Source organism: Schistocerca nitens, chromosome 6, assembly GCF_023898315.1.
Source record: "Schistocerca nitens isolate TAMUIC-IGC-003100 chromosome 6, iqSchNite1.1, whole genome shotgun sequence".
Lineage (NCBI taxonomy): Eukaryota > Metazoa > Arthropoda > Insecta > Orthoptera > Acrididae > Schistocerca > Schistocerca nitens.
The window spans coordinates 201,072,814-201,095,441 of NC_064619.1; the positions used below are offsets into that span (position 1 = coordinate 201,072,814).

The following is a 22,628-nucleotide window of genomic DNA, read 5'->3' on the forward strand; positions in this document are numbered from 1 at the left end:
TATCGGACGAGGACATGCATCAGGCACTTACAGATTTCTTTACTCAGCACTACATGGTGTTTTCCAAAACAGGTATCTTCAACCTGGTGTTTCAGTGGGCTGATTGGCTCAATGCTCATGGGGATTTTGCCTGATTGCATACCAATTCTGGACTGTATGGACTACAAATGGAAACTTTTTGATAGCCCTCATAATTATGGCATTTTTAATAACTGTCATCTGCTAAATTATGAATAATACATACAACTACAGCTCATTTAACTGAATATTAAACATTTACTGTAGTATTTATATAAAACAAATACTACATATTGTAAAATGGTTCTTAGTGGACAGAGTAAAAGAAGCTACAGTATCAAGTCAGCAAAAAAGAGATGAAACTTTCCACGGCAGCAGCAACTTTTAACAAGGATTGATAAAAGTTAACACAGACACTCTTTGACAAAGGAATGAACATTAAGCATCCAAAATCAGTTACTGTCAGCAAATAACACTGCAGAAATCAAAACTCGCATCAGCATTCTTCAAGGAAAACTATAGCATATGAAATACGCATAAAAGGGTAGTGTAGATATGATAAAATATAATTTGAGGAAATATGCACAAATTTGGTGTGGCAGTGTGTTGTACCTTCCCTTTTGCTAAACAGATAGAAGGCCTGAATCTGGTAAATCACTTGATTTTTAACTTCATACCTCTATATTCAATAAGCGACAAATTAGGGAACTAGATACATCACAGGAGCATATAGATTTGTAACAAGTAATAGAAAGACTTTCGCGAATTTTGTTTCATGGGCATTAGGCCATGGTACAAGGCATATTTCTGAGCCTAATGTTTCATCTCCAAAAGCTCAGATAACAGTTTCAAATTTTAAAAAATCTCAGCAAAACAAATTGTTTATATGTACCTGTGCAATGGTCAGGTCATCACATCATCAGACTGCTGCCTACAACAGCAGAGTCATACCAACATATGTTGTGGTGTAAATTGAAAAAGGGGGGGGGGGGGGGGGGGAGGAAAGGAAAGGGATTTCATGTAACATGACAGCAGTGATACCCTCCCTTTCCTTACTTTTCTCCCCCTCTCCACCTTCAATTTACATGTAATGTATCACAGCTGTGGAGTTGCATGGTGTCTGTTCTTTCAGACACATTAAAAAAAAAAAAAAACAGACACCAAGCATTCATTTATATAACTGATTCTTATAGCTGGGCAATGGATCCACCTTCTTCAGAGCAGAAGCACAAGTATGTCTGACCTCCTGTGGGAATCTCAGTGTAGCATGCATGGAGGAAATGGACTAGGAATGCAGATAGGTGGTGCTCGATGGGATCAGCTGTGAGGCATGCCGAGATAGTCTGCACAGTTGTGATAATACTGCGTCTTGTATGGTGCAGTGGTTTACGCACTTGCCCCATAAATGGGAGATTCCAGGTACGAATCCCGGTCCGGTACACATTTTCACTTATCGCCACTGAATCCATGTAACGTCCCACTGCAGTTGACAGCAGTGATCCCCTCCCTTTCCTTTCCTTTCCCCCCCTCTCCACCTTCAATTTACATATAATGTATCACACATGTGGATGCTGCATGGTGTCTGTTCTTTTGGATATGTTATGGTGCTTGTAGTGCAAGAGAGTTGGTGCTGCTTGATTAATTTATCACTTAATCACTTCCTTTACCATTTTCCTTATCACTTTTTCTTTATTTGTCACTTGTCTAATTTCAGTCCTCCTCCTTTTCTGTTAAAGTTATTTACGTGCATTTGAATTTTTATGGCCCCTTTGTGCATCTTAGCATAGTGATTTGATCTCGATAAAATCACAGTATCAGAGAAAGAAATTTGGTAATTCCATTTTCCCAATGCATCATCTTCCAATTTATCTGTGTTTCCCAGATGACAATTGCTCTAGTGTTCCTTAAGCCAGGTGTTTATGCTTCTTTGTAGTTCCTCTGTAACTTGACACATATGCAAGAGACTTTATATATTGCCACTAAGGAAAGTGAGAGGTGTATATCATGTAAATTGTTCAAATGTCCATGCACCTTTAATCTAAACACTATGTCAGTATCTGTCTCTTCTTATTACTCTGTTGACACAATCTCTAGCTGCTTATACAAATGGGAGAAAACTTCCCTTTATTTGATTTTGTCCAATAAGTGCTCCAGATCCTTTAGGATGCAGTGCCCTGTTTATCTCTTTGTCAGAGTAGCTGTTTCTTCTGAAAGTACGCATTAAATGATCGAGCTTTTCTTTCACATAGTGTAGTTCACAAATATTTTTAGCTCGCTACAAAAACTTTTTAATCATTCCTCTTTTCTACTATGCAATTTATGTCAATGTGTCTATGCGTAAGAGTGGGCTTATGCAAGACTTTGTGCCCTAAAGTTTCATTTTTTTAAGTACTCTAATATCCAAAAATGAAATTTATGTGTCCTTTTACGGTGGCAAGGGCAGTGGATCCCACTGACATCTATAGTGGTTTATTGCACAAAGTTAACAATAGCATGTCATATGATATTACAATATAAAAGGCTCTTCTGGACTTGGGGTGGAGCTGGCACGGTGCTGTGGTTAGGGTGTGACTGGTGGCTGTCGATGCTCGGCACGGCACGACAGGATCCTGGCAATTGACCCTGTGGTGACACGAACACAACTGGCGACTGGCACCTGGCGAGGCTGGCAGCATCAGAAGCCCAACAAGTCAGCAGCAGAATTGGTGGATGATGGAACTATTGGTGAGACACCACTCAGTAAGTGCCAACCACCCCCGATGTGGTGAGGCCACTCGACTGGTGAGGGTGATATCACTCTGGGCAATGGTGGTGTTGGCGATAGCTGGGTGGTGTGTGTGCAGTAGAGTGGAAAACTAGTGCCTCTGGAGAGGACATGCCTGCATCCCAGCCACTAGACAGCATACAGGATGTGGGGGGGGGGGGGGGGGGGTAGGGGGGGGGGGGGTAATGTTGGTGCTTGATGTGTCTCAGTTAGGAATCAGCCACAATGAAAATGAGTCCTACTTTCCCTTTTTTCACAGTGAACTTTATGTTATAATTAATGTCATTTGGAAAATTTAGAAATTCTAATAGTTCTTTTTCTCCATGAAGCCAACATCCAACACCAACAAGGAGGTTTCTTTTGAACCATCTCAAAGGCTCTTTCTTCTATTTTCCCAAACAGAAATTTTATTTAACTGGTGTGAGAAGCAACTGCTGTGGGCCACTTCTGTAAAGTATACAAACAATAAATCATGACTAGTGCTAATCTACTGACACTGATTATTATGAGCATTATTTCTACATTAGATTCAAATATATATTAGAAGAAAAAATAGGTACTTAAAAAAGCCACTGCTCCTTCTCTAGTACTTCTCAACTGTTGTAATACTACCCAGCTGTTGCTTTTTTTTTTCTAGTACCTTAAAAAGAAGCATTAATGCAGCTCTATACAGATCACTATTAGCTCTCTATATACAGGCAAAAATAAAGATCTTTCTAACAGAAATATGAAAGTTATGCAAAATGTACATCCTCAAGTTAAAATAGTCTGGTAAATTGTAGTATGTGTGGTTTATGAGAAATTCTTTTACTTAGTTTTTTTAATATTTCACTATTTTCAGTTTTCTGCATAATGTCCACTACCTACTGTTACAGGCTTTTGTGCCAGAGTATAAAAATCCATTCTCAGCCCTAGGCAGGAATTCACGGTCTGCGTGAAAACTGTTTTATTTCAGATATTGATGTTGCGAATTATACAGTTCAACCTAAATTAATTCCTGTCATTAAACACAAATATCACAATGGAATGTACATATTAGCATGTTAAGTGGAAGGAACCCCAAGTCCCTGAAGAAGCTTCTTCAAGATGTTTGGTTCTTTTAGCACACTTATGTACAGTAAGTAGTTTTAGCTCAGTTGTTCCAGAAAAGTATGCTACAGGTCAGTATGTATTGATATTATGTGAAGTATGCTAGCGATCCCATCTTCCGGGGCCACTTCAGTTTATTATTCGTTTGCGTGCTCAAGAATTTCATACATGTAGTCTCGTCCAGCACATGCCCATTGATTTCTGAGGTTTTTGTATTATAAGGGTTAAGCTCTTGGCTGTAAACCAGTTGGAAGCCTGTTCCATTACTCTCCTGCCCATGTATGGTCTGGATATTCTTGGGCCCTTTATCTATATACGTGTGCCATCAGCAAACACTACAGTTTCTGAAGATTCCTCCAACATCCAACACCAAGAATGAGAGAGGATCAAGCACCAAATCATGCGACACATCATCACTCTGAAATTAATATAATTTGTTATTGTGACGCTTTGTTTTGTATTCTTATGATAAGACCCCATCTATGCAACAGGACGGCCCTTAATGACACACCATTTTAATTCACCAAGTAGGACTATAAGACCTGCACAATCAAAGGGCTTGGTAATATCATAGAAAATGCCAATTCGTCTTTAGTTCTACTTGAATTAAGTTTGTGAGGTGATATTTTGCTTTTTCAGTTAAGAAACCTAAGTGAGTTGTTGTTAAAAAGTTATTATCAGACAGATGTTCAGATCACTGTTCGGATCATCGGCTCCAGTAACAATTTTTATGACATCACCAAAACAAAACTTTATAGAGAAGGAAGTGCAGTTGAGAGCTCTTTTCAACACTACAAATGTTTACAAGTTCCCATTTTCAGTTCTGAAGTCAAGATCATTTTCTCCATTTTCCAATTACAGTTTGCCTGAAATGCATTTTACCAGAAAAATATTAGTAGCACCAGTTCTGAGAAGAAATACCTGCACGGGAGGTCTGAAGAACCCTATGTATAGATGTTCTTCTTTGATCTGTTTAGTTTAGGTAATCAGAATATTTATGATGAGTGAACACACCTTCATATGCCCACTGCTTCCAACACAAGATACAGCATGAGTGATACAGTCCACAAACTGCACAGTATCCAGTCTTCATACTATCTAAATATATGGTACCTCACAAACACATGCAGCCCAACTCATCTCCAAAAAGTCTTTTATGTCTTTTGATATTCTTTTCAGCTGTCAATAACATCTGTTGACAAAGTGCCTAAGATGTCTTAATATTATTTTCTACACATTACAAATGGAGATTGTCAACTTCTTTAAATGTTCTTATAAATTTAATTAAAGCAGTGCACAGTTTTTGAATCAGAATTTTTTTCTTTGTCTAATTAAATGGATGTAGTGCATTTTTGTTGTCATCCTATGGTGTCCATATGATTGGATTACATAACATTATATCTTGCTATATTGTTCATGCAGCATATGTCACTTGTGTGATGATGGTGATAATTATTCCTGGCCAAAAGAGAATAAAATGAGTGCAATATGATAGACTGGATACTTATTTTAAGTAAAATCATTTACTCACATTTACTGTTCATTTGTCTCTGCTGGCACACTGGCACAAATAAATCACTGTTACACTGGCAAATTTCAGAGACGTTTATAATGAAGTAACTGGGTTTCATTAACGTTCATAAAATTATAATGTAACTTCAACTAACTGCATACACTTGTACATAAACAGTTACACTGTGACACTCATTTTACAAATTATTATTTTGGCTTTAGTGGAATATACTGAACATTGTGCTGAATATACCACCTGTAAAATAATGTTCTGAATATATAGTGTTTCACGATCCATTTTCTTGTCTGTCATTTTTTTGTCACATATGAGAGATGTCTCAAAACATTCTCAAGGATTTCATTGCCAGTACAAAATCTTTTGAGACAATTCTTGTAATGCATCATTAATCAAATTTTCATCTTTTAATAATAATCAATTTTACACTTTGTTCATGTGCGGATTCTAAGTAAAGGATGGCCTGCTTGTTCTCTGAGAGTAGTTTGTGAGATCCAGGATAGTCAATGCTAACTATCCTAATAACTCGCATAGAACTGTGCATAAGTCAGTGATGAATGTGTATCCATTGACCTTGAATGAAATTCTTAAACATTGTCGCACACTTTTTCCACACTTCAGCACAACTTTTGACTCTGATGTGACATATATAGATTTTGCATTTGAACCAAATGCACCCTCCTCTGGTCAAAGGTAGTGCTGCTTTTATTACTTCACAAGTGAGTGACTAATATTCACAAAAAATTATTTTGTTTTCTTTCAGACCCTCAGTGTGGTAGATGTCTTGTAAAAACATTGTAGTAATAGTACTGAACCAGAATACTTCTGTAATTGATGATGTCTTGTTGCTGTAGATTATACAGTAGCAATAGGCCTATTTCATCCCTATGGGCATCTTCAGGCTATCTGCAGGCAAATGTGCTTTGTTAACAGGTGCAAAATTATAAATAATAACAATTTTGTTTCTTTGTGTGTCGGTACTTACATCCATATTCCATCATGACATTATCGCTGTCTTATAATTTTATTGTTGTGTAAGGAACTCCAATTGCAGCCTATTTTTATTTCTTAATCATTTACTTTACTTGTGACTGCTATTGTTGAGAAGTGTCAGCTTAGGTCTTTTATTGATGGTATATAGTGTTGTAGTTTTGACAGCTACGACTGACAGCAAATCCAAAGATGCTGTATGGTTACAGTTTGATTATTTGTCTGCATATTTTAAAGATCTGTAGCATGCTAGTATTATCTTCACTGTGTTTTCATACTGTATACATCTTTGTTTTTATTTTGTTTGAATTATTTAGAATCCAGCTGTACAAGTTCAATTAAGTTGCCTATATAACTTTTATGTTTCAGGTCCATTTGACATTTAATATTTTATCAGGGTCTGTCTGTGAGATATACTGGTTTCAGTTTCTTCCACAACATTAATTTTGTGTTTGTTATGTGATCTGCCTAAGTTTTTAAGTGGTTGAAAAATGTGGATTAGTTTGTGTTGCTATTAATTTTGTGTTCAAAATATTCAAATGTGTGTGAATTCCTACGGGCCAAACTACTGAGGTCATTGGTCCCTGTGTGTTCTCTGTACCTAGTTTCAAAGTTTCTGCCTGTTTGTCCTATACAGAATTTTTCACAGTCTTTACAACTGATGTTATATATGCCTGTTGGTGTGTATAGTGGTGGTTTTGCTTTATCAGAATGGATCAGTGCTTTGAGGTTGTGTCCGGTTCTGTATATGAACTTAACTTTTGTTTTCTTTAGTAATGTGTTCGGTTCATTTGATATATGTCCTGTGTAAGTTTGTGGTATGTATTTGAACTTTTGTTTTGTGGGTATTTCTTTTCTTAATTTTATGTCATTATGGATCTTAATGTGTTTAGATTTATTGTGTTTTTTGTATAGTGTTCTCTCAATGCTTGGATTGAAGTCATTTTTTTGAGCTACATAAGTAAGGATTGCTAATTCCTTTTGTATGGCTGTATGTTATCAAAATAGATTTATTAGTTGTTAATCATTGTGTCAAAATATGCATATTTGTATGTTTTCAGGTGGCAAGAGTTTGTGTTGTTATTGGTTTGCTTGTGAATTTGATTTTAGCTTGTAGTTCAGTCAGCATTTTACGTAACAGTTGTAATATGATGTCAGATCTGTCTGTTAGCAGCAATCATCCACATAACAGAAATAATGTGATTTTCGTTATTAGGGGGTTGGTTAGATTGAAGAATTTTAACTAGAAACAGTTTAGCCAGAAGTCAACTATTGTTCCTAATATGCCACATCCCACAGTAACACCATCTTCCTGGGTGTAAATATCATTGTTAAGTTCAAAGTAATTTTGTTTTAGTAGATTTATGATCTCATGTATTCCATTCATAGGTAGCTCCCTATATTGTACTAAGTTCTCTTCTATGATGTTATTGTTTCTTGGACTGCTGTTTTTGTAATAATGTTATAAATGTTGAAGGACACAAATTTTCTATTCTGTGAAATTTTTATGTTTTTCATTTGATTGGCTGGTGTTCTTGAATCCTCTATTGTGAATTGTTTGTTATTGAGCAATATTTTTTGAGCCAATTATTCAGTTTTTTATTAATTACATATGTGAGACTATCAACAGAGTTTACTACAAGACATATCAGTATTAAATTTTTATGTATCTTTGGTCGTCTGTGTAGTTTGGGTGTTTTTGGATTCATGTTTATTTATGCTCTTTTTTCAAAATCAGTTAGTAGGATGTCACAGCTTTTTTTTTTTTCTTTTGTAGTTTCTGTTGTGTATTTGTCTGTTGGGTTCCTATTTATTTTGGTTATTTGGTTTGCTATAAAAAAATTCTTGTAGTTTGTTAATATAGTCATTTTGTATATTACCACTACATTATTACCAACGTCAAATTTGATTACTACCGCATTGTGTGTAAGCAGCCTGTAGGTTATGTTATTAAGTGTGGCATACTCTTTCTTTGCTAGTTTGTTATGTATGATTTTGGGTTAGAACTGCCTGCACTATTAATTTTGTTATGTTGGTGAATAAACAATTTGACTGCGTCAATAGCTTGTTGCTATTAGGTTTTCCATTACTTTCATATGTGGTTTTAGTTGTACAATGTGCTTTATATGGTAATAGTTGTTCATAATTTCTAAAGTTAATATTCGTTAAACTTTTTGTTCTTATATGGAACTGGAACAGAGATGTGTATTTCTGTATTGGCTATGTGGCCAGGTAGATTGTGGAATTTCTTTTTATGGTTTAGACATATTTGTTCGATTGTGTACACAACTTTGTCTGTAAAACTGGACAACTGATGAAATATCGCCGGACTTCTATTAACACTAAGAGCAATAGTAATTGAATTAGACAAAGATAATAGTCTACTGGTAATAAACAAAAATGACTATATTAACGGCGTATAGGACTTTCTTTATAGCAAACCACATTTGTTAGTTACTTACATGTTCCAGGGATAATGTTGCACGACAGATTGCAATGATGTGGAATGAGTCATTTTACACATCATTATAGTAATAGAAATTCTTCTACACAAGTTGCAGACAGGCACAATTAAAAGACATTTACATATAGCTGTCAGCCACAGCCTTTGTCAGTAAAACCACACACACACACACACACACACACACACACACACACACACACACAAAACCACCAACTCCAGCAAATCGGGCCAGCATTCCGACCGAGATGCTGGAGTTAGTGGTTGTGTGTGCATAGGGTTGTGTGTGTGTGTGTGTGTGTTTTTTACTGACGCAGGCTGTGGCCAAAAGCTATATGTGAGTGTCTTTTAATTGTGCCTCTCTGCAATTTGGCATGTCTTCTTTATGATAAGTAGCAATCTGTCTTTTACTATATTGTTGATATTCCTATCTGTAGCTCCCATTGTTAGAAATGTTATATCACCAGATCAGTGATCAAAAATTTTTGTTGCAGCATTGTGCACCCTTATTGTTATAAAGACTGCTGACCAAACTGAATACAGACCCCACAAACAATTACACAGCAGAAACTACAAAAGTAATAAAAAGCTGTGACACTCTAGTAACTAATTTTGAAAAAAAGAGCATATATAAACATGAATCCAAAAAGACCCCAACTACACGGACAACCAAAGATACTTAAAAATTTAATATCTGTATGTCTTGTAGTAAACTCTATTGATAGTCCCACATATCTGATTAATAAAAAGGTGGGCAACTGTCTCAAAAAATATTACACATATATCAAACAATACACAACAAAAAATTCAAGAACACTCGCCAATCAAATAAAAGACACAAAAATTCCAAAGAATGGTAAATTCATGTCCTTTAACATTACTAATTTCTACAAAAAGATACCAAACCAAGAAAGAAAACTTATTACTATGTAGGAAGCTACCTATGACAGAAAGACAGGTGATCATAAATCTACTAAAACTGGTACTAAAACAATATTACTTTGAATTTAACAATGATATATACACCCAAGAGGGTGGTGTTGCAATGGGACATAGCACAGCAGGAACCATAGCTGAAGTCTTGCTAAACACTTTAGAGCTAAAATTCTTCAGTCTAACCAAGCCACTAACAATGAAAATCACACACTATTTCTGGTTCACGGATGACATTCTACTAATAACAGATGCATCCAACACTGACTAACAACAGTTACATAAAATGCTGAATGAACTACACACTAAACTCCAATTCACAATGCAATCTGATATCAATGAAAAAATACATTTTTTGGACCTGACAATCAAAAATAGTAATAATGAGCACATATTTGAAATCTACAGAAACATGCTGTGTCAGGCAATAATGTTAATGCAATCTCTTACCACCGGAAAACATATGAACACACATTTTAACACAATGATTAAAAGACTAATAAATCTACCTTTAGAACATAGACGTGTACAAAAAAAGTTGGAAATATTTACTTATGTAGCTCAACAAAATGACTTCAGTTCAAGCACAGTGAGAAAACAATATGAAAACTGCAATAAACCTAAACACATTAAGATCCTTAATGACAAAAGTAACAAAAGAAATACCCACAAAACAAATAAAAACAAAGATACGTTACAAAAACATAGCAAAGATTATACTCCCATGACCTAGACCATTACGATACACAGACAAATAAATGAACAAACTGCAACCATACAGCATTGTTGGATTTACTCACAAAACCACAACAGTATACAGGATGAATCACCTAAAACATGCCCCACAAATATTGCCAAAATGGAGAGTGCTATTGATGTGCAATTTTCACACAATGGATTGGTAATCAGGGCTCTTATTGTTAGCCAATAAGTAGATTATAATAATACTTAGAAAGTGTACTTTTTATGCAAACATACATCTTTTTAAATTGAGCAATGCCTAGTGACATTAACTAACTAAAACTAGGATAAATTAGAATGTCAGTGGTGTCTGTTGCAGGATTCCAGTGTGAGTCGTTTATGAGACATTGTATTTTGAAAAATTCCCATGCTGACACTTGTACAATAGCTGAGATAGCACTAACTAAAAAACAATATAAGAGTATGCACTAGATATGTGGATTCTAACCAGTGACAAGACAATTGACCATCACAGGTTTTGCTCAAAATGACCACCAGCAGTGACAATACACACTTCCAGTCTGGTATGAAATGACTGCTGCACACATACTAGCATTTCAGCAGGGATGTTCATTGCTGCATCTCATCGGGTGTAATTGGTATGACCTTGTAGACAGCTTCCCTCAGCTTTCCTCACAGAAAAAAGTCTACAGGCATCAAATCTGGGGTAAAGATTGGCCAAGTTACAGGTCCTCCGCATCCAATCCAATGATTTGGAAACAATTAGTGAAGACATGTTGTAGTACTTCATGCACTATGGGCTGGACAGTAATCATGTTAATACCACAGGTTCCTCCTAATCTGCAAATGAATGTATTCTAACATCCATGCAGGATGGTCTTTTAGGAGGCTCCCATACTTGTGTACATTCAGTGTTCTGTCTATGAAAAATGGGCCTATGAGCTGATGTTTCACTATCCCACACAGCACATTTATACTCCACTGACACTGATGTTCCACCTGAGGGATTGTCATCAGACCAATAGTGCATGTTTCAGCAGTTTACCTGGCATGATTGGTAAATGTGGCTTCATCTCTAAACAAGATAGATGATATATCTTGAGTATTCTGTGTTGATGCCCATGTACCGAAGTTAACACAATTCTCATAATATATTCGACACAGTTCTTGATGGAGAGAGATGGGATAAAGATGGACCCTATGTTGATGGAGAACTCATACGACACTTGCCTGAATCATGCCACTTCCTTGTGTGATTGCACGGGAGCTAATGTGCAGATCACCTGCAACAGCAGCAAGAACATTACTTTTCTCCTCTTCTGTCATCACTTGTTTCCTCCTGTTATGTTATCTAGGTGTTACACTATCACTTTCGTGTAACTGGGTGCAGAGGTTGATAAAAAAATTGCCACAATGGTTGACATCTATTGAGATATCTTGCCGCACACACCGTACAAGACCGAACTTCATTCTTCATACGCTTTCCATAAACCATGAGCATGTCAGCTTTTTCTGCATTGGTAAATCCCATTGTCCACTCACAATCTACTGCTTGGACTGCCACACAGATTGCCCAGCAAGTTGCAATGAGTTCTAGGCTCAAATGGCTCTGAGCACTATGGGACTCAACTGCTGTGGTCATTAGTCCCCTAGAACTTAGAACTACTTAAACCTAACTAACCTAAGGACATCACACACATCCATGCCCGAGGCAGGATTCGAACCTGCGACCGTAGCAGTCGCACGGTTCCGGACTGCGCGCCTAGAACCGCGAGACCACCGCGGCCGGCCTGAGTTCTAGAAACACGTAAGCAAACTTATCATCATCATACTTTACAACTATGCAGGTTGAATGGCACACACAAGTGCTGGCGTGGAGATTTTTCAAAATACAATATTTCATAAATGAATCACACTAGGATCCTGCAACAGACACCACTGACATTCTGATGTACCCTACTTTTAGTTTGTCAATGTCAATAGGCACTGTTCCATTTAAAAAAAACATATGTTTGAAGAAAAAGTACACTAAGAATTATTACATGCTGTTTATTGGCTAACAATACAAGCCCCTGAATATAAAACCATTCTGTGAAAATCGCACATCAACAGTGCGCTCCATTTCTGCAATATCTGTGGTGCAATTTTTAGGTGATTCAGCCTGTATACCATCGATAGAAGACCTAAGCTGATATTTTCCAAGAACAGCAATCATAAGTAAATCAAATGATTAGCAAGTAAAATTTGGGTGCAATTATCATTCCTTATGCAGCAGTAAGATTATAAGACAGTGACAGTGTCACAATGGAATACAGATGTAAGCAACACCATACAATTAAACAAAATTGTTATTACTTATAATTTTGCAACTGTTAACAAAATGTATTTGCATGCTGATAACCTGAGAATGGCCAAAGAGTTGAAATAGGCATACTGTTATACACAGCAAAACAGCATCTATAATAGTAGCTTTCTGGTTCCATACTATTATTGCAATTCAAAAAATATCCACTGGTGTATTAGCCACCTGGTATCGGTACCTCATCCACTGTGGTCATTATACATCATTATTTGAAATTGTTATGCTCTTTTCTACATTAAAAAATAGAGAAACTAAAACTTACGCATATCGGGAGTGGAAAGGAAATTAATCTATATTGCCACAAAGTTATTGCTGATTTCATCTGATTGAATGTGCAATAGCCACTGGTATGTTCAGGACAATGTTTGTCACAATCTCTCACAACAGTGATACGCTGATCTCCCCAGATAAGAGATTTTGCTGTATGATGCTTCACAGTTAAGTGAACAACACATCATTCCTTTTGTGTGCTAGTTGTGTGGGACCTTTGAGATCCTAAATGCAGCAGATATCACCCTCCTAAGCCCACCAGTCACGGGAGCCCATCCAAAGCAAAGTATCAATATCACAGAACAATAAACAGTGATTTGATAGGCCACCATCCCATTGTTGTCGAATTCTAGAACATGTTGGTAAATGTTACACATCTTACACAGGGCACGACATGATATTCTCACAAACAACCAAAATTCACGTGCAGTTTCTGAATACGGCTCCTGCTGTGTAATTTTTCAGACTGTTGACGGATTTACTCCAACCTACTTTGAGAGGTTGGGCTGAAATGCTAACATTGACATATTTAACCCTTTCCACTCCAACAGTGAGTGGTGCTCGATAGAGCGAATTTTGTTTTCCACTCCTATGTTGAACCTCATACTACATAATTTCTTGTAGCTCTCATATGCCCCGATCTCGAATCTGAGTGTACTGGGCATCAATGCTGCATAATACTTGTATCTAGGGAATCCTGTGTTAACTTGATGGTAATTTGTACATTTAAGTTAGTAGGAGCAAAATGGCTAGTTACTCATGCATCTTCCTTTCTGAGGAAGAGACTGTAGAGCTTTTAGAGGGAATTCTATGTGAAAATGAGTGTGACAATGATTTTGATAATAATGATTTTGACAATGGAAGTGACTCATTTGTCACCATTTCAAGTGAAGTGATGATGGAAACAATCTACCCCGAAGAGCTTCAAAAAATATACAATGAAAAGTCTTGTATTGAATGCTTACATAAATATATTGGAATGAAAGTGCAATTTTTGTTTTAATATATACCATTATTGTTGGTCGGTGACTGCATTGTTTCCACAAAGGGACTCGCGCAATTCTCTGTGGTGCACTCACCGCCCAGGCAGCAATGATTTAAATAAGAGCACATAGAAACACCCTGTGTCTGCATTACAGAGTGCAGAGGGTTAAGCATGTAGTACACTTGAAGCCAATTTTACACGTGATGCATACTACCTTTATGAGATCACACTTTTAATGAACAGTAGCACATTTGTGATGATTTCCACACATTTTATGACCAGTGAAAGACAAATAGTAATTGAACTTTAAATTAATATTACAGAAAAATGTAAAACAATGACCCTGAAGAACAATCATGTACATCATAGTCTTAAGATAGAAATCAGGCAGCTGACATGATTTATCCAAACTTGTATTATGTTTACTACACTGTTATATCTATGAAAATTTTGGAGTGAAATTGTAGTTAATTGTTGTGTTCAATTTCATTTTTAACATTTTATTTCCTTCAATGTAATTATTACTTCAATTTAAACACTTTACTCCGGATCATCTTGACTGCGAGTGCTTCTACGTTTATTTCAGTTGTTCAGTAGTTTAGTTTCTTAGGTTGTTTAACTAGTGATAAGTTACTGGTGGTCATTACATGAATCTAATAAATAAAATAATTTATTATATCAAGAACTAACATAGTCCAAGCATAGTTTTCCAAGAAATTTTATAATTTACTTGCTTGCGACATAGCTTCTTATTTAACATTTTTTTAGAACTATGTGATATAAGTAGTAGCAAAGTTCTTTCAACTTTTGCTATCAAACCGGCTACATACCTTTTATTAATGGATATACCCTGAATGTTGACAGTATTTATTTGAACCCAAAAATTAAAAATTAACTTTAGCTGCATATGTTAACTGCCAGGAATACTAAATTTCTTTATTTACTTATTTTGTCACATATCGAATTCTGAGGTTGTGAGCATCTTTCATTAATCACATGAAATGAGTTGTGAGAAAGACTTGGGGTAAATAGATGGATGCAAACCTCATGCATATAAGAAACATTTTGCATTGCATATAAAACTATTTATTTAAGTCTGACTGGATGAGATTTCCCTGCATGTCATACAGAACATGGCAACAGCTGAATGACAAACACACACATTAAATAACCAATTGCTACTCATACCAAGCATACATGCCATCATTTCACTGATACTAACAATAATATCAAAACAATCCACAAAGATGGTAAAATTGAGTTTTATTATGAACTTATTTACATTTTATTGTACAATACATGACTGAAAAATTATAAGCAATAAAACAGTAAATAGATGCCCAGAATTATTTTTGAAGTACTCATTTCTAACTGATTAACTCACAAGCATACCTAATGCAACAATATGAATTTATTTGTAGGCTATTAGTATTTTTTGTTGTTGATGAATTAACAGTTGTTTACCAATATCTCACCGCCTTTTAAGAATCTTTAGACAAATGAAGCCACCCCATTGTAAACATTTCTGAAATTTTGCAGTGGGGAGAGGGATGCATGTGTCCCATTTGTCAGAAGAAGCTAATGTACTTGTACCACATGTAAATATATTATTTGAATTCATGTAGTTACCCAAGCAAGCACTAATTCATTTTATTATTTACACACTATGTTAGTTATGATCAGGGGGAAACATTATAAGTTCAAATAGACTAAGCATTACAAAGAGCAAAAGGACTGCAGTCAACAAAATTGATGACTTGCTAATGTTTAATATTATATTATGTACATATAAGCATCTGATCATGGCAGAATACTAGCACACAGTGTCATACTTATTTAAGTGATAAATAAAAATGCACATGTTAATGAAGAGAGTATTCTACACTGGTGTCAACACATTAGACAGTTTCATGCTTCCAATAAGATAATGATACAGACTGGTAATGGTTAAGAAGACACTGGGATGGATATATGCAATAGCATTAACACAGTCAAGAATAGTCTGACAAGTATAAGGTAAAAATATGTGATGAGAAGGAGAGTTAGAGTGAAATAATATGAAAGGTAAAAGAAAACTGCATGGAATAATACTAAATGACACCATCAGAATATCTCTTGCTGTAACTACAGAGTCTGTTACACAGCACAAAGCCACGCATTTCTAATCTAAAGTAATCAACTGAAGTAATAAGACTCACCCCTGGTCTTGGTAAGGACATGTACACCTGTTTTCCAGATTGTCGCCCCTGGCACTGCTCCACAATTTCTTTTGAAACAGTCTGGACATCCGATGCTAAAGCCTGCCACATATCTGCAAACACTGTGGACAACATCATCATCTCAGAATACAACAGAACAGCTGGATGAGAGTAAGTTGTGGATGCTAAAATGTGTTGAATACTAGATGACCAAGCACAATTAACTAATTCCACATCGTTGAGGGTTCTATCTTATGGTTAGGTGTACAAAATGCTGGCACTGAATGAATGAATTATTGATTAGTTAATTAATTAATGCTGCCTCCTATTTTATTTGCTGGTAATAAAATATAATTTCTGCTTTATTTTCTTACAATGAACTTACAATATGAAAAAAACAGTACACAATGACTGCAATATGCTAGCCTAGCAGCAGAGTGTTTCTCCATTGCATCAAATGATTTGGTTGCTGCATTCAATCAGATGAATTTCATAGCATGGGTATCCCCTGCAAATGATGTCTGCAACTTCCATCCAACTGGTGAAAGTAATGGGCTGGGCTATCCCTATGAGCAGTATAATGTAAGACACCCAGAATCACCAACTGAAGTATATGATATGTCTTTTTAATAAACAGCACCGATACACTGTAACTTCATTGCATGAACAAATATACTGCCCAACAAAAATGTGAAGCATCCAAAAGACATGGTCAGATGTTAATGTAGCTTTGTACACATACACAACATCAATGGGTATTTAAATTATTAAGAGCTGCAATTCTCTGTGACAGGTAGAATGGTCACCAGAGAGCATTTGTGTTCTCTGTGTTTAGTATTATTACCACACCTAGTAGAGTATACAAGGGGTGTGAACAGCTTTGGATGCTGAATGGTCACTGTGAAAGACATGGAGCTGTCAAGTACTCATGTCAGACAGAATTATTATCAGTGCCTGACAGAGTTTGAAAGGGACCTCATTGTGGGTCTACATTTGGTCAGCTGGCTGAATCATGCAATATCTAGATTTGTAGGGCATTCGGATGCACTGCACTGCATGGTGTAATGCTCCTCCCTTGATATAGCAAATAGAAAACTGTTCTTTTTCTTCACAACATTGTGAAAGAAGCAAATAGTTCTCATTACACAAAAAAATGTGACTTTATTGACAATTGTGTCGACCTGATCCACATTCACATTCACAAATTCAAAACACAAGAATAACACACACAGCTAAAGATCATTTACATTCCAGAATGAGATTTTCACTTTGCAGCAGAGTGTGTGCTGATATGAAACTTCTTGGCAGATTAAAACTGTGTGCCCGACCGAGACTCGAACTCGGGACCTTTGAGTATCGGGTGTGAGACGTGCTTCGGTAGCTCAGATGGTAGAGCATCTGCCCGCGAAAGGCAAAGGTCCCGAGTTCGAGTCTCGGTCGGGCACACAGTTTTAATCTACCAGGAAGTTTCATATCAGCGCAAACTCCGCTGCAGAGTGAAAATCTCATTCTGGAAACATCCCCCAGGCTGTGGCTAAGCCATGTCTCCGCAGTATCCTTTCTTTCAGGAGTGCTAGTTCTGCAAGGTTCACAGGAGAGCTCCTGTAAAGTTTGGAAGGTAGGAGACGAGATACTGGCAGAAGTAAAGCTGTGAGTACCGGGCGTGAGTCGTGCTTCGGTAATTCAGTTGGTAGAGCACTTGCCCACGAAAGGCAAAGGTCCCGAGTTTGAGTCTCGGTCGGGCACACAGTTTTAATCTGCCAGGAAGTTTCATATCAGCGCACACTCCGCTGCAGAGTGAAAATCTCATTCTGGAAACATCCCCCAGGCTGTGGCTAAGCCATGTCTCCGCAATATCCTTTCTTTCAGGAGTGCTAGTTCTGCATGGTTCGCAGGAGAACTTCTGTAAAGTTTGGAAGGTAGGAGACGAGATACTGGCAGAAGTAAAGCTGTGAGTACCGGGCGTGAGTCGTGCTTCGGTAGTTCAGTTGGTAGAGCACTTGCCCACGAAAGGCAAAGGTCCCGAGTTCGAGTCTCGGTCGGGCACACAGTTTTAATCTGCCAGGAAGTTTCATCATTTACATTGTTTCATATTTCAAACCACTTCATGCATCTGTACACAATCAACTCTAAAATTGCTCTGATGCAATTAGTGCCGGGAACAATAATATAAGATGCTATTTTTTATTGAACCTTCCTATGAGTCAATACAATGCTAGCATCACATCCAGTTTTATATTATACATCAGGTTTAATTTATTAAGCATTTCTTGTGAATATTCATTCTTTAAATATTTTTAAGAATGGCAGTTGTTGATAACATATGTAATATGTTGGCAATATTCAGCCTCTAGACATCCTGTCATACTGGTCATGTCAGTTACATATCCATATTATAAAAATTAAAAATATGAATAGTAATATATGTTTTGTCTGCATTTAAAATTGCATAACAAAATAATAACAAACAACATAGTTTTGCTTTTAGTGCATTTGCTGTTAGTTATTTGCAAACCAGTCTTAAAGTGTATTCTCACATTACGTGAACATATAGATAAATGAAAAACATATATATATATATATATATATATATATATATATATATATATATATATATATATATATTTACAGCAAAATTGCACCCAATGACAGGAAAACTATATGAGCATCCAGAGTTATGGATAATCAAATCACAGTATTGGAAGTGGTGCCACGATCAGGAAGCTTGGACTGCTGATGAATGGTGTCACATTGTGTTCAGTGATGAACTGCGTGTCTGCACTAATCTGAATGATCATCATTGGCAGGAATGGTGGTGATACACAGAATGGTCCCATTCTTCCAATGTTTTCGAGAGGCTCAGCAGTGTTAATCCTCGCATGGAGGCGTGGGGAGCAGTCGGGTATAACTTCACATTGTGACTGGTTATGATTGAGGGAACTCTGATGACACCACAGTACATCATCGATAATATGCATCATCATGTGTTTTCTCTCATACAAGAGTACTATGGCGCAATTTTTCAACAGGACAATGCTCCTCCACACATGGCCTGTCTCTCTTCAAACTCTCTGCATAATGTTAAGGTACTCCCATGGTCAGCAAGACCTCCAAGATCTGTGCCCAATAAAACGTGTGGGACCAGCTCAGAAGTCAAATCCACCCCAGTACCAATATCCAGGATATCAAGGACCAGTTCCAAAAGTTGTTGGCCAGCTTGCATGAGGAGAGGATACTACGGCTTTATGAGAACCTTCTCAAGTGAATCAGTGCAAGTGTCCCGGCCAGTGGGGACATCATTCTGATAAGTGGGTTCATACTACAAAATTCTTTGTAAATTTGACACAACTATTTGTATAAAATGATAAAAGTTAGGGATTCTAGGTTATTAGAAAGTCAATTTGTTTTTGATGTAATCTTAATATATTTTTATATTGATTATTAAAAGGATTTACTTTACAAAATTTATTATATGAAAGATTTTTGCTTTATAAAATATTTCATTTAAAAATCTGTTATTCTTTCCACCTGAATATGTTGTCATTTTTCAATGAATTTGAACAAACTTATTTTCATTGTCACTAGTGAAACATTGAAATTGTAACAATAAAAAAATAATATATTTGTCATGACTGTATATGAGGGCTGGTGTTTGGCCAATGCAATTTGTGCAATTGTGAGTTTTAAGTTGTTGGAAACCAGAGGTTGGGGCCACTATGTGAGATTTTGAAAGTTAAAACTGGTAGTGGAAGAAGATATTACTTACATTGACATAAAAATTAATTTGAAAAATATAAAACCTGTTCCACATCATGTATATAATTAACAAATTGAAGACTTTTGCCATGAAGCGGAATGAAGACCAATCAAAATCAACAACTGTTGGCAGCATCAGTCTTCTCCAGGCAAGTATACAAGATATCATGGCATGTTTCCTACTTCTAAACTTTTAAGATATTACAATAACCTTATTTAATTACTTGGAAGAACAGCAATTTAGAAGGGTAAATTTTTTGTGACAAGTTTTCATACATACATGGTGATTCAGAAGGAATGCCACATAACTTGTGAGGTGATTCTACATGTGAAAAACTAAAAAAGTCCTACAAACATGTGTCCAATTTTGGATTGTCATGGAACTGGCGAGAGAGAACAGGTTGAATACTACACACATCCATGAATGAATATTATGAAGACAAGTGCGAATGTTACTTACTGAAATCCTGTGCAGGTGCTGTGGTGGACAGAATAATGGTGGGACAGATGACTGATCCATCCTACAACAGATGTGGGGGTTCTCCTACAGATGGCAGTACTGTGATGTTGCACTGAGGCAACATCTGCAAGTGTACCCAGTGTTTAATCATGAAATGGATCAGTTAGCAGCCATGATGCCATGTGTGTGTCGTACTAAAATGTTGTTTAATTGAGCAAAACCAACATCTTTTTTAATACCAACATGTCGCATATGTTCACCCATGCAGAATATGTAGACATGTTGTTTGTGTATAGCTACTATAATGGTAGTGCTCATGATCTGTGAAGAATACCAGAGATGTTTCCCTGATCAATGGACCCCCTGGGCCAGGGTACTTCCCCAGGTTTTTTGAACATAACATGAATCCATCCAGTGTACACACAACATCAGAATGTGAGGTCATCCAGTCAGTTGAGGAAAGGAAAGACACTACTCCAATAGTACAACAGAGTCCTACCACCAATACACGGCAGATTAGCCATCAGCTCAATATTCCACAAATGCAAGTGTGGCAAACACTACATTCCGAGCGTTGTACCCATTCCATGTGCAGCTCATGCAACATCTGCATTCAGGCGATTCAGGAAGCGGACAACAATTTTGTGAATGGTTGGCTGTACACAGAGAAATCATACAATACACTTTATTTATACATGAGGCTACGTTTATATGCAATAGTATCATGAAAACCTGCAATTCTCATACACTGGTGATGGAGAACCCACATGACACTAGGAAGGCAAGATTCCAAGTTAGGTTCTCAGTGAACATCTGGTGTGGTATGACCTAGTGACAGAGCCCGTGTTCCTACCAAATCGCATGAAAGCCACAGCATACTCACATTTCCTGATAGAGGACCAACCTGTACTTTTGGAAGAGATGATTTACAGTAACGATTACATACACTCCTGGAAATGGAAAAAAGAACACATTGACACCGGTGTGTCAGACCCACCATACTTGCTCCGGACACTGCGAGAGGGCTGTACAAGCAATGATCACACGCACTGCACAGCGGACACACCAGGAACCGCGGTGTTGGCCGTCGAATGGCGCTAGCTGCGCAGCATTTGTGCACCGCTGCCGTCAGTGTCAGCCAGTTTGCCGTGGCATACGGAGCTCCATCGCAGTCTTTAACACTGGTAGCATGCCGCGACAGCGTGGACGTGAACCGTATGTGCAGTTGACGGACTTTGAGCGAGGGCGTATAGTGGGCATCCGGGAGGCCGGGTGGACGTACCGCCGAATTGCTCAACACGTGGGGCGTGAGGTCTCCACAGTACATCGATGTTGTCGCCAGTGGTCGGCGGAAGGTGCACGTGCCCGTCGACCTGGGACCGGACCGCAGCGACGCACGGATGCACGCCAAGACCGTAGGATCCTACGCAGTGCCGTAGGGGACCGCACCGCCATTTCCCAGCAAATTAGGGACACTGTTGCTCCTGGGGTATCGGCGAGGACCATTCGCAACCGTCTCCATGAAGCTGGGCTACGGTCCCGCACACCGTTAGGCCGTCTTCCGCTCACGCCCCAACATCGTGCAGCCCGCCTCCAGTGGTGTCGCGACAGGCGTGAATGGAGGGACGAATGGAGACGTGTCGTCTTCAGCGATGAGGGTCGCTTCTTCCTTTGTGCCAATGATGGTCATATGCGTGTTTGGCGCCGTGCAGGTGAGCGCCACAATCAGGACTGCATACGACCGAGGCACACAGGGCCAACACCCGGCATCATGGTGTGGGGAGCGATCTCCTACACTGGCCGTACACCACTGGTGATCGTCGAGAGGACACTGAATAGTGCACGGTACATCCAAACCGTCATCGAACCCATCGTTCTACCATTCCTAGACCGGCAAGGGAACTTGCTGTTCCAACAGGACAATGCACGTCCGCATGTATCCCGTGCCACCCAACGTGCTCTAGAAGGTGTAAGTCAACTACCCTGGCCAGCAAGATCTCCGGATCTGTCCCCCATTGAGCATGTTTGGGACTGGATGAAGCGTCGTCTCACGCGGTCTGCACGTCCAGCACGAACGCTGGTCCAACTGAGGCGCCAGGTGGAAATGGCATG

At 37.8% G+C, this 22,628-nt stretch overlaps 1 protein-coding gene across 1 annotated transcript in view; it reads right to left on the reverse strand.

Annotated features, from left to right (window-relative positions):
- Window positions 1-22,628, reverse strand: part of LOC126263283 (alpha-catulin) — a 417,508-nt gene that overhangs the window by 48,291 nt on the left and 346,589 nt on the right. Inside the window, exon 7 of the mRNA XM_049960368.1 lies at window positions 16,301-16,422. Within this exon, the coding sequence (XP_049816325.1) occupies window positions 16,301-16,422 (122 nt within the window). The remainder of the gene's footprint in view (window positions 1-16,300; window positions 16,423-22,628) is intronic.